Genomic DNA, 10,367 nt, shown 5'->3' with positions numbered 1-10,367 from the left:
CCCCCCCCCCCGCAGCTAACTCAGCACGCGCCGGAGCCGTTCGGTGGCTGCACGCGGCCGCCACGACGCGCCTCACCCTGCCTCTTCCCTGTCCGGACGTGTGAATATCCACCGAAACGTTCCTTCTCCCCCTCCTGGGCGCTCTCCCCACCGACATTTGCAGGACTGACAGGTGCCTTTTATTGTGAGACGTTGCATCAAGGTTCAATACGGAGCCGTCCCAAGAAATGGATTTTTCCCCCCCTCTGTGAGCGTTGGCACCATCAGCGCGCCCAGCGGCGCGGGAGAGGGAGCAGGGCGCGTGCCCGGCCCTAACGAGGGCATCTAACGAGGAGCCGTAACGGGGCCCGCGCTCCCGCCCGTGGCCCGGGGGCAGCCAGCCGGTGCGTCCGCACTGCAGATACGGAGATCGCTGCTCGGCTTCGCAGCGTTGCAACAGGCTGCGTCCGTCAAATCAGTGGTTTCGTCCTWATCGTCCGTTCAGCTCTGTTGCCTCTCTGCCAGCGTCTTCATCCGCTCTCGGCCCAGGCATCAGCCCTCGCCTGGCCGGGCGTCSACGCCGGCGAGGACCTGCCGGGGTCAGGGCAGGGGCCGGCCCGGGGAGAGGAGCTGTGTTGCTCCGTCCTCGGCTCCCTCGCGCTCACCGTGGGCAGAGTTAAGGGGATCGCTTGTTGTACTGCTTCTCACGCCCCTTAGCTGCTCTCTTTTTTTGGGGCTACTTTGCTTGGTTTTGGTGATGGAAGAGGATGCGGGGGGGGGGGGGTGTCAGAGCCTCCGCTCTTGCCAGGTGTGAGCTCATCCATGTCGAAAAAGTGGGGGGAAAAAAATAAAAGAGGAGACAAATGTGGCCAGAGGCCGTGGGCCGGGGGAGGGCGGCGCGAGCGGCTGCTTCTCACCCCCCCCTCTCCGCCCTCTCCCCAGCGAAGTACATCGGCTGCTACGTGGACAACACGCGCCGGCGGACGCTCCGCGGCGTCTCCTTCTTCGACTACAAGAAGATGACGGTCTTCCGTTGCCAGGACAACTGCGCCGAACGGTGGGTAGGGTGCTGGACCGCGGCTCCCGCGCCGCCGGCGCTCCCGGCTGGCCCGCGCCGCCCCTCTGCTCCGCTTCGGACCCGTGCAATTCTGCGCTTTGCTTTTTCCCCCCCCCCCCGATTCTTCTCCTGGTTTTTTCCTCCCGGGATGGGGAGAAGCCGGTTTTCGGCAAGGCGACCTGCATCCCGACCTGGCCGGGGTTGCGGTTGCCCCTCGCGCCCCCGTGCACTGGCAGATGCTTTCCGGGGAGATCTGGGCGCAGGTTGCACCGTGGGGTCCCCCCCCAAAACACCCCCCCCCCCCGAGCTTCCCAGCTGCAGCAGCCGCGAGCGCCCGGAGCGGGGTGGAAGGGGGGGGGGGGGGTCCCCCCCCCCGGGGCGTTTGCCGCCGGGGGGCCGGCCGGCGCCCCCCGGTTTTTTGGGGGGGGGGGGGCGCCACGGGCATGAGCCTCGGCACCGTCGGGATGGGCGGCGTTTGCAAAGGGGTTTGCCGCGTCGGAGCAGAGCCCGTCCGTCCCGCGGCCGCAGCCGGGGCGGTCACCGCTCGCCCCCCACGTCCCTCTCTTTCTCCCCCCCCCCCCAACCAGGGGCTACCTGTACGCGGGGCTGGAGTTCGGCGCCGAGTGCTACTGCGGCCACAAGATCGAGGCGGCCAACGCGAGCGAGGCCGAGTGCGGCATGGCGTGCAAGGGCGAGCGGAGCAACACGTGCGGCGGCGTCAACCGCCTCTCCGTCTACCGCCTGGAGCTGGCCCAGGAGTCGGCCCGCAGGTGTAAGCGCCGGCAAACCGCAGCCAGCCCCGGTCTGCGGCTGGGGTGGGGGGGGTGGGGGGGGCCGCGGGGACGGGTGAGACGGATGAGTCCCCGCGCGACTCGCGGTGGCTTTCGGCACCGGTTTTGGCACCGATCTGGCACCTCTCGCCCGCAGACGGCAGCGCCATATTCCGGGGGTGCTTCCGCCGGCCGGACAACGTCTCCATCGCCCTGCCTGCCAGCCAGACCATGCTCAACATGTCCGTGGACAAGTGCGTCGACTTCTGCACCGAAAAGGTACCCGGGGGGGGGGGATTGGGGATGTGCCGGCACTGGGCAAAAGGGCCGACCAGGCCGGGGCGCGGAGCGGCTCCGCCAGCACCCGGGGAGCTGCCACGGCCAAGCGCCCCACTCGCTTCGTTAATCAGCAAAAAAAAAGGCCGCACTAGATAAATTCGAATCCAATCTAGTGCGATAATTATATGCATCCGAACTGCACCTGATCAAATTTGCAGCCGTGGAGTCCTGGGAGGCCCCGTGACCCCCCCCGTGCCCAGGTGCCCCCAGCTTCAACCGTGCTGGGTGCTTGTTTTCTTGCAGCCGAGTGGTTTTCTTTTTCTTGCCGCCGAGCGGTTTTCTTTTTCTTGCAACCGAGCAGTTTTTGCTTGCTTGCAACCGAGCAGCTTTTTCCGGCCAGACACCGGCAGGGCACCGGCGGGCCGGGGAAGCGCTGCCCTGGGCAGAGCCCTTCGCTGCCTGCCGTCGCGCTCCAGCCCTGCGTGAAGGAGATGTCCTTCTCCTCCCTTGCCGTAAGCGCTTTGCCCGGGATAATCGGGCTGATTGTCCGTGCTGATGCCGGCCCCGGCGCCCTTGCCGCAGGAGTTCCCGCTGTCGGCGCTGGCCGGGACCTCGTGCCGCTGCGGCTTCCCCACGAGGCTCTTCACCCTGCACGAGCGCGAGGACGAGCAGCTCTGCGCCCAGCGGTGCCCCGGCGAGGAGTACGAGAGCTGCGGCACCGCCGACTACTTCCTCGTCTACCAGACCCAGGTGCAAGGTGAGGGCGGCGCGGTGCAGCGCGGCTCGGCACGGTGTGGCACGGCCAGCAATCGCCTCCCCGCACCGCCGCGCGCTCCGGACACGGAGGACACGGACCCCCCGCTCGGACCCCGTCTTCCCAAGCATCCCGCACCCCTTCCCAGGGGCACCGGCCCCATGTCACCCTGGAGAAAGTGACAGGCGGCTTGAAATACCTATTCGGCTGCCATTAAAAATTGCCATTTATTTTAACTTCCCAGGAAATAAATCCTCCCCTGAACAAACAAACAGCTTTAATTACCGCTTAAAGCGGGTGCAAGGAATAACCGTCTGCCATCTGCCTCCCGCGGGCTCCTTCCCCTCGCGCTCTCGTCTCTCCTCGTCTCCGTCGCTAACCGGCGCGCTGGGGGACGGCGGGGGGCCGCGGGCCGGCGTTTCCCCCCCCTCCCGCCCCGACGCCCCGCTTCTCCTTGCAGACAACCGCTGCATGGACCGCCGCTTCCTGCCGGCCCGCTCCCGGCACTTCACCGCGCTGGCCAGCTTCCCCGGCGCCGGCAACACCTGGGCCCGGCACCTCATCGAGCTCGCCACAGGCTTCTACACCGGCAGCTACTACTTCGACGGCTCCCTCTACAACAAAGGTGCGCCGCGGCTCCGCAGCCGCCCCGTCCTGTCCCATCCCATCCCGCTCCTGCTCCCGCTCCTGCTCCCGCGGCAACATCTGCGAGGAGCGTTTTGGGGCAGAACCGGCGTTTCTCGCGTGCGCTGGTCCTTTTGAATCCACTGTGTGTGTGGGGGGGGTGTCGAAGCTTCCCAGAGCGGCTCCAGCCCTCTCAAACAAGGGAATTCCTGCATATTTTTTTTTTCCACCCAGGAAAAGACTGGGTTTTGACCAGATTTGGGTTCAGGCAGGGAAAAAAAAAAAAATCCATCTTTTGGTGTTGCCTACAAAACCCTCGGACGCCGTGGCCCCGGCCGGGGCTGGTGGCTCCTGCCCAGGTGCTTGTGCCTTGCTCCCCACCGCCCGCCCACCGGGGGCTCGCGGGGTCCCCAGCTCGCCCCGGCGATTCACGTTTAATTAGTGCTTTAAGAGAAATTTGTGCAGTGAATAGGCATCGTCCGGGAAAATCCGTGAAGGAATCGGTCACCAAAAGCCACCCAGCAGCAAAAGCCCCATTGCACCCGTCAGGCCCCACCGGCAAAGCACCGGTTTTTTGGGGACAGATGCCCCCACGCTGGGCCCAAATAGCTGCTCAGGGCCGGCCCCGCGCAGAGGCCGCCGGCTGGGCTTCAGGTCCTGCCGCCGTACGGATAAAATTCCCGACTGGGTCCGGGCATCGGGGCAATGCTAATATTTGCATTAATGAGCGTTAGCGGTTGGAAAAAGCGCCGATGAGCCCATGGGTGTGGGGAGAAGGGAGCTGATCTCATCTGCAGCATTAGCCACGTGCGATCGCGTGATTCACGTCGTATCATTTAGATCAGCTTCTGGTCCGGGAAATGTCCAAAAAAGGAGATAATCCGAAAGCAAATTATCCGCTTCCTCCACCCCCGTCGCCTCGCGTCTCCGCAGACCGGTTTCCCGCAGATCGAGGGCTGAGCGCAGACTCGGATCAGTTTGCCCGCGGCCGGGCGCGAGCTGCGCTAATCCTACCGCAGCCTCGGCCCTTCCAGAGAGCCCCGGAGTCTCCTCCGGGCAGGAATAGATCCGCTTCCTAAAGGCAGCGAATCCCCCTGCCTCGTGCTGCAAGAGGCCAATCTCTCCATTGCAGAGGAGGTTTTTTCCAAGCAAACGTTGCTGCTCGGGGCACGCACGGCAGCCGAGCGGAATAATGTTGTTCGGAGGGGGATCGGCACAGTCGGCTCACAGCTGCTGGCTGCCTCGGAGYGCGCGCTCCTCGGGCCGAGCTGCTTGCTGGGTGTCCATCTGCTGCGCTGCCATGACATGGGAATTACGTGCCGAGTAAATATTCCGCAGAGGGAGGACGCTTTTGCTCCYGCCGTCCTTAGGGCCTTCTAGGCAGGACGTCGTACGAACGCTGCCGCCGCAGCTAGGCTGGATGGGGAACGGCCGCGGCCCCCGAGGCTGCCGGCTTTCCAGGGAAAAGCAGCCGCCTCCTCAATGAAACAGCGAGGAAAAATTAAAAGAAATAAAGCCTGGGGCAGGGATGAGGCTTTTTCAGGCCAAAGGCAGCTTCCCCGGCAGCTCCTCCTGATAACACCCGCTGTTGCAATGGAGGGGAGGAAAAAAACCACCAATTATCCCATTTTATAGCCATTCCCGATAGTTTAATTTGCAGATCTTGGAGGTTTCCCTTGCTTTTTCCTTCTCTCGGGCGACTCGGAGGTGCAATCCTCTTTTCCAGTGCAGCCACCCGGAGCTGGGCCAGGCAGGCTGCAGGTCGGCGCACGGGGATTCGGACCCAGAGTATTCCCTAAAGCCCCGCTCACTGCGGGAACAGAGGCAACATTTTTCCTCTCCCTCCCCTCCCCTCCTTTTTTTTTAAATTTTTGTTTGAGATTTACCCAATTCAGCCTCGTAAATGCGGAGCCGCTTCCAGCTGCTCCGGCGGCTCCCCGGCCACATCCGCGGGCACCACCGGGACCCCGCTGCGGGTTCCCTGCGGAGGGGAGGGCAGCCCTGGCGCCGCCGGAGCCGTGCTGCTCATCCGGCTGAGGACCCGATCCGTGGGGTTTCGGGCTCACCGGAGCAGGCCGGGATGTATCCAGGCAACCGGCAGCTTAGCCGTGGCACTGCGGAAAGTCGATTGCCCATCGCTAATTGATGTTGTGCATCTCCGTACACCTTAGCTCCCGCCCGGGCTCGACTCCGCCGYGGGTGCGGAGACCCGGCACCACGTCCTGGTGCTGGGGGAGCCGCTGCTCCGGAGGTGCCCCGCGGGCCTAGCGTTTTCCCATGGATTAGGGTTGCTGCGTGCCCAGAGAGCGGCGAGCCGGCGCTTCCCGCTGGGGAGCTGCTGCTCGGCTGCCAGGTGGGATTTTTTTCCCTTCCTGGTTTATTGGGAGAGTTTAAACACCATGGCCGGGGAGACGAGCGCTTTAAAAACAGGTTCTCGCCCCTCCAGTTCACGCATAGCTCCRGCAGGTTGGTTAGTGCTGCAGGCGGCCTGCGAGGGTTGTGCGGTGCCCGGGCGTTTTGCATCGGAGACCCTCGAGGAACACCGGGATGCGAGGGATCGGACTGTCTGGGAGCCGGGCAGAGCTGCGAAACCAGCCGGGCCGAGGCTGCGTGTGTCGCGGCTCCGCGGGAAACACCGGCGGCTCCGGCTGACTCCGTGCCCGTAGTGCCTCCAGCCGTCCCCAGCAATTCCCACGCGCTGGCAGCCCCGTAGCGCGTGAATTTTGCAAGAGCGCTGGAGTCGGAACTCAGGCAAAGCGATTATTTCCATCTGGAAGAGGGATGCAAATACTATTTCAAGCACCAGCTGCTTCCCTCCAACCGTGTTTTGCAACCTGATGTCACCCCTGGTCATTTCCTTCCTTTTTTTTTTTTCCCGGTGCCGACGGTGCCGGTGTCCCGGCAGGCTTCAAGGGCGAGCGGGACCACTGGCGAAGCGGCAGGACGATCTGCATCAAAACGCACGAGAGCGGCCAGAAGGAGATCGAGTCCTTCGACGCCGCCATCCTGCTCATCCGCAACCCCTACAAGGCGCTGATGGCCGAGTTCAACCGCAAGTACGGCGGCCACATCGGCTTCGCCTCGCACGCCCACTGGAAGGGCAAAGGTAGGCGGCCGCCCCGGCGCCCGTGGCACCGCCGCCCCCGGATCCGCCGCCCGCTCCGGGCCGGGAGCAGCAGGATCCCGCGCGGGGCGGCGTTTCTATCCGATACCTCCCCCAAGATGCGGGTGTCCGGGCCCGGGGCTGCGGGAAGCTCTGTGCAAAGGCCATAAAATCCCTGCTGGGGAGCTGCCGCCGGCCCAGCCCTTCCCCGCGGGAGCAGCTCGGAGCAGCTCGGAGCAGCTCGCTCTCGTGCGCAGCCGGCTGCTCCGAGGGGAACACCTTTCCCGCGCACAGGCGCCCTGCGGAGGCTTGTTAATTATAGCAATTTGCAAATTGCTGTTGTGGAATTGGCTTCTTTGGAAAGAGTTAAAATATTTAGCTTCATCGAACATCTGCTACCCTTAATTCAGAGTTTGTTTAAGGGGAGCTTTTGCCGGCAGTGCTGCTGTGCGCCTGCGGTTCGTCATCGCCGCGATGCTCGCGCGCTCTCCGAGCCCGGCTCCTGCTGCCGCCGCGGTCCCGGCACCGCATCCGAATTGCGTCCCCCTTTTCCGTACAGGTCCTCCCTGCCAGCCCGCACGGCGCCACTAGGATATTGCAGGCAGCCGCTCTCACTTTCTCCCAGTTTTTTTCCCCCGGATTTACAGCTATTCAGTGACACCCGTGTAGCAAGCGGAGCTGATGCCCCTGGGATGCTGGAGCAGCCGTTGTCCCTGGGGAGGGTGTTTGGCTGGGAACGTGCCGCCGGCATCCCAGGGGACACGTGTGCTGCCGGCGGCGGGCTGCGCACTGCTCCCGCTGGTCCCGGCACGCTCTGGCTTGGACGCGCATCGGAACACATCCCCATGCCTCCCCGGGGGAGACGCGTCTTAGCCGCGTAATTAGCTTTCGGGGTAATCGTCAGGTTAATTAACCGTCGGAACAACTTGCCCAGAGAGAGGGAGCTTTTCCGGCGCTTGAGGGTTTTGAACGGGGCTTGGGTGTTTGCCGAGGGCCGCGGTTCACCGCGGGCGAGGGGTGAGGAAACGCGGGGTTTGGCCGCCGGGCGCCGCGTGTCCCTGCTCGCCGCGGCCCCGCGCGTGGCCACAGCTGCAGGATGAGGAATTCTGGGTTTTTCCTTCTGTTTGCAGCTGTGCTTTCGGGAAGCCGAGGCTGAAGGCTCTGTAAAATCAGTATTTTGTTCCGTGACATTAACTTTATGATATCCCTGGAGTGGTTCCAAAGCAAAGTTTTATGTGATATGATTACACAAGGTGAATTGTCCTGTATCTGTTTAACGAAACAGATACTGTGTTTAATGATTCTTTGGGGAATTAAATACATTTAAGCTATTAATCAGGCATTGGTTTCTCAAGGAGGACAAGAGGAAGAAGCAGATACCCGGAGCTTTTATGCGTCATAAGATACACGTATATTCCACTTCCAAGAGAGTCATTGCATATTATTGATGTTTCATTATCCTTTTTATCACCTGATTTTTATGTGAGGATCAATTAGCTAGAAACCTTGGGGATAATTGAAAGATTTTAGTAGGGAGCTCAAGTAGTCGCCCTAGGAATCTGCTGGCAAACGTGTCTCGCTCGGGGGTTTATTAATCTCCCAGCCAAGAGCTGTGTTGACAGTGTGCGACGTGCAGTGGTAGTGTGCAAGGTGCAAAGACAGTGTGCAACGTGCAATGGCAGTGTGCAACGTGCAATGGCAGTGTGCAATGTACAGCAGCAGTGTGCAATGTGCAGCAGCAGTGTGCAACGTGCAATGGCAGTGTGCACGGTACCGTGAGAGTGTGCAACATGCAATGGCAGTGTGTAGTGTGCAACATACAACGGCAGTGTGCAATGAGATTGTGCAACGTGCAGTGGCAACATGCCTTAAGAAACCTGGGAAAAAATGAGCACGGTTAGATGGCACGTGTGCCTCTGCGGCCACGCTCGGCGCGAAACGCCCCATCTTTGGAAAGGTGCCGCTGGGGCGAGATCCAGCGGCCCCGGGGCGACTCGGGGGGGGGGGGGGGGAAAGGGGGGACGGCTGCTAACGGGGCGCCGTGCCTCTTTCAGAGTGGCCGGAGTTCGTGCGGACCTATGCGCCGTGGTGGGCCACGCACACCCTCGACTGGCTGCGCTTCGGCAGGAACGTGCTGGTGGTGCACTTCGAGGACCTCAAGCGGGACCTCTTCGCGCAGCTGAAGCGCATGGTCGGCCTGCTGGGCATCGCCGTCTTCGAGGACCGGCTGCTCTGCGTCGAGGGCCAGAAGGACGGCAACTTCAAGCGCTCGGGCCTGCGGAAGCTGGAGTACGACCCCTACACGCCCGAGATGCGCCAGATGATCGGCGGCTACATCAAGACGGTGGACGCGGCTCTGAAGCTGCGCAACCTCTCCGGCGTCCCGGACGACTACTACCCGAGGTGATGGGGACCGGCTCGGTGTGCCCGGCCCCCGCTCCCCTGCGCCCGGGGGTGCCTTGCTTTCCATTCCCYATCTGCTGCTAGTAGCTGTGAGCGATTCCCCGCATGAGAAACGAAGGCAGGCGCTGGCTCGGCAGAGGCGTCCGCGGATGCGGCTGCTGGGCTTGATGCAGCCCCCCCCCCCGGTGCCGGTGCAGCGTGGCGGTTCGGTGCCAGCGGCGCTCACCTGTGAGGGACCAGCCCCGAGCCTGCTCCTTGCCCATCCCTCGACGGCTCGCTCCGGTCTCCGGCTGGAGCCAATCCTGCCTCCTAGGCTGGCTGCAGGTCGGAGCGGCGGCCGCGGGTCCCGCTGGAGGCCGAGCTCCGGCTGCGGGATCACGCAGCCCCGGGCACGATTTGGCCCTTCCTTCGCCGAGCGCGATGCAAAACCTTGCAGCTGAGACAGCAGTTGCACGGCTGCTCCCGGCCCCTCGGAGCGCGCGCATGCTCCCGGGAGAGTGGCGGGGGCAAATCTGCGGGGCTCGTCCCCGATGCCCCCCCGGCATCCCTCTCCCTGCTCCGCCGGGAGCTCCAGGAGCAGAACCCCTCCTGGTGTTGCGGGCACCTTGCCGGTGCAGGACCCTCGCCCGGCCGCTGCAGCCTCCCTGCGCRCCTGCACCCACCGCCTCCGCACAAGCGAACGAGCGGCCGCCGGGAGGACCCAAACCAAAGGATCTCCGCGTGCAGCGGGAAAAGGCGTCTCGCGAAGCCTGCAGCGCTGCATGCGGTTCCCCGGCTCGTCCCCGGCCCCGCGCCGCACCATCCGCCTGGCCCCGCCACGGCTTCGCTGCCAGCCCCCTTCCCTCCGGTCTGCAAGTCCCCCTTGGGTGTAGGTGCAAAAGCCATATATTGCCGCAGCCTTTTCTATAGCTACGTATCCGAGGATTGGCTTTGAACTCTCGAGCTTGGTAGAAAGACACGCACAGCGCTGAATCTCTAGAGATCTACCCGTCTGTCTACGTTCGAGGAGAGAGAGAGAGAGAGAGAGAGAGAGAGACAACAACTCCACCGAGAAAAGGAGCATTTAAATAAAATATATTTTTGTAACGCGCGTGAGGAAACGACATCGCCTGGCGGGACGCGGTGGTGGCGGCGCTGGGGCTGCCGGGCTCCCTCCGCCGCCGGTTTCTCTGCGCCCGAAGATGCTGGGGGCTGGCGGGAGCCCCGGGGCGGCGCCGGATCTATTTTGTACGGAGTAGCTACAACGTTTTTAACTCTTCCTTTGACAAATCCTCCGAGGTTTTCTAGGAGCCCAGGCGACCCCCCCTTTCCCCCTGGGGGAAAAAACCACCCGATCTCGCTCGCTGCGGTGTGCGCGGTGCCGGGGCTGCCTACCTCTGTCACGACAAACCCTCAGGT

At 63.2% G+C, this 10,367-nt stretch overlaps 1 protein-coding gene across 1 annotated transcript in view; it reads left to right on the top strand.

Moving 5' to 3' along the window:
• Positions 1-8,973, top strand: part of WSCD2 (WSC domain containing 2) — a 13,510-nt gene extending 4,537 nt beyond the window's left edge. Inside the window, exons 2-8 of the mRNA XM_026060279.1 lie at positions 922-1,036; positions 1,624-1,808; positions 1,964-2,085; positions 2,668-2,842; positions 3,300-3,464; positions 6,369-6,569; positions 8,621-8,973. Coding sequence (XP_025916064.1) covers positions 922-1,036; positions 1,624-1,808; positions 1,964-2,085; positions 2,668-2,842; positions 3,300-3,464; positions 6,369-6,569; positions 8,621-8,973 — 1,316 coding nt within the window. The remainder of the gene's footprint in view (positions 1-921; positions 1,037-1,623; positions 1,809-1,963; positions 2,086-2,667; positions 2,843-3,299; positions 3,465-6,368; positions 6,570-8,620) is intronic.
• The last annotated feature ends 1,394 nt before the right edge of the window (positions 8,974-10,367 follow it).

This window comes from Apteryx rowi, unplaced genomic scaffold (genome assembly GCF_003343035.1).
Source record: "Apteryx rowi isolate R43461 unplaced genomic scaffold, aptRow1 scaffold_168, whole genome shotgun sequence".
Taxonomy (NCBI): Eukaryota; Metazoa; Chordata; class Aves; order Apterygiformes; family Apterygidae; genus Apteryx; species Apteryx rowi.
Note: the sequence above shows the minus strand (reverse complement) of the source record. Positions and strands in the feature narration are given on the sequence as shown.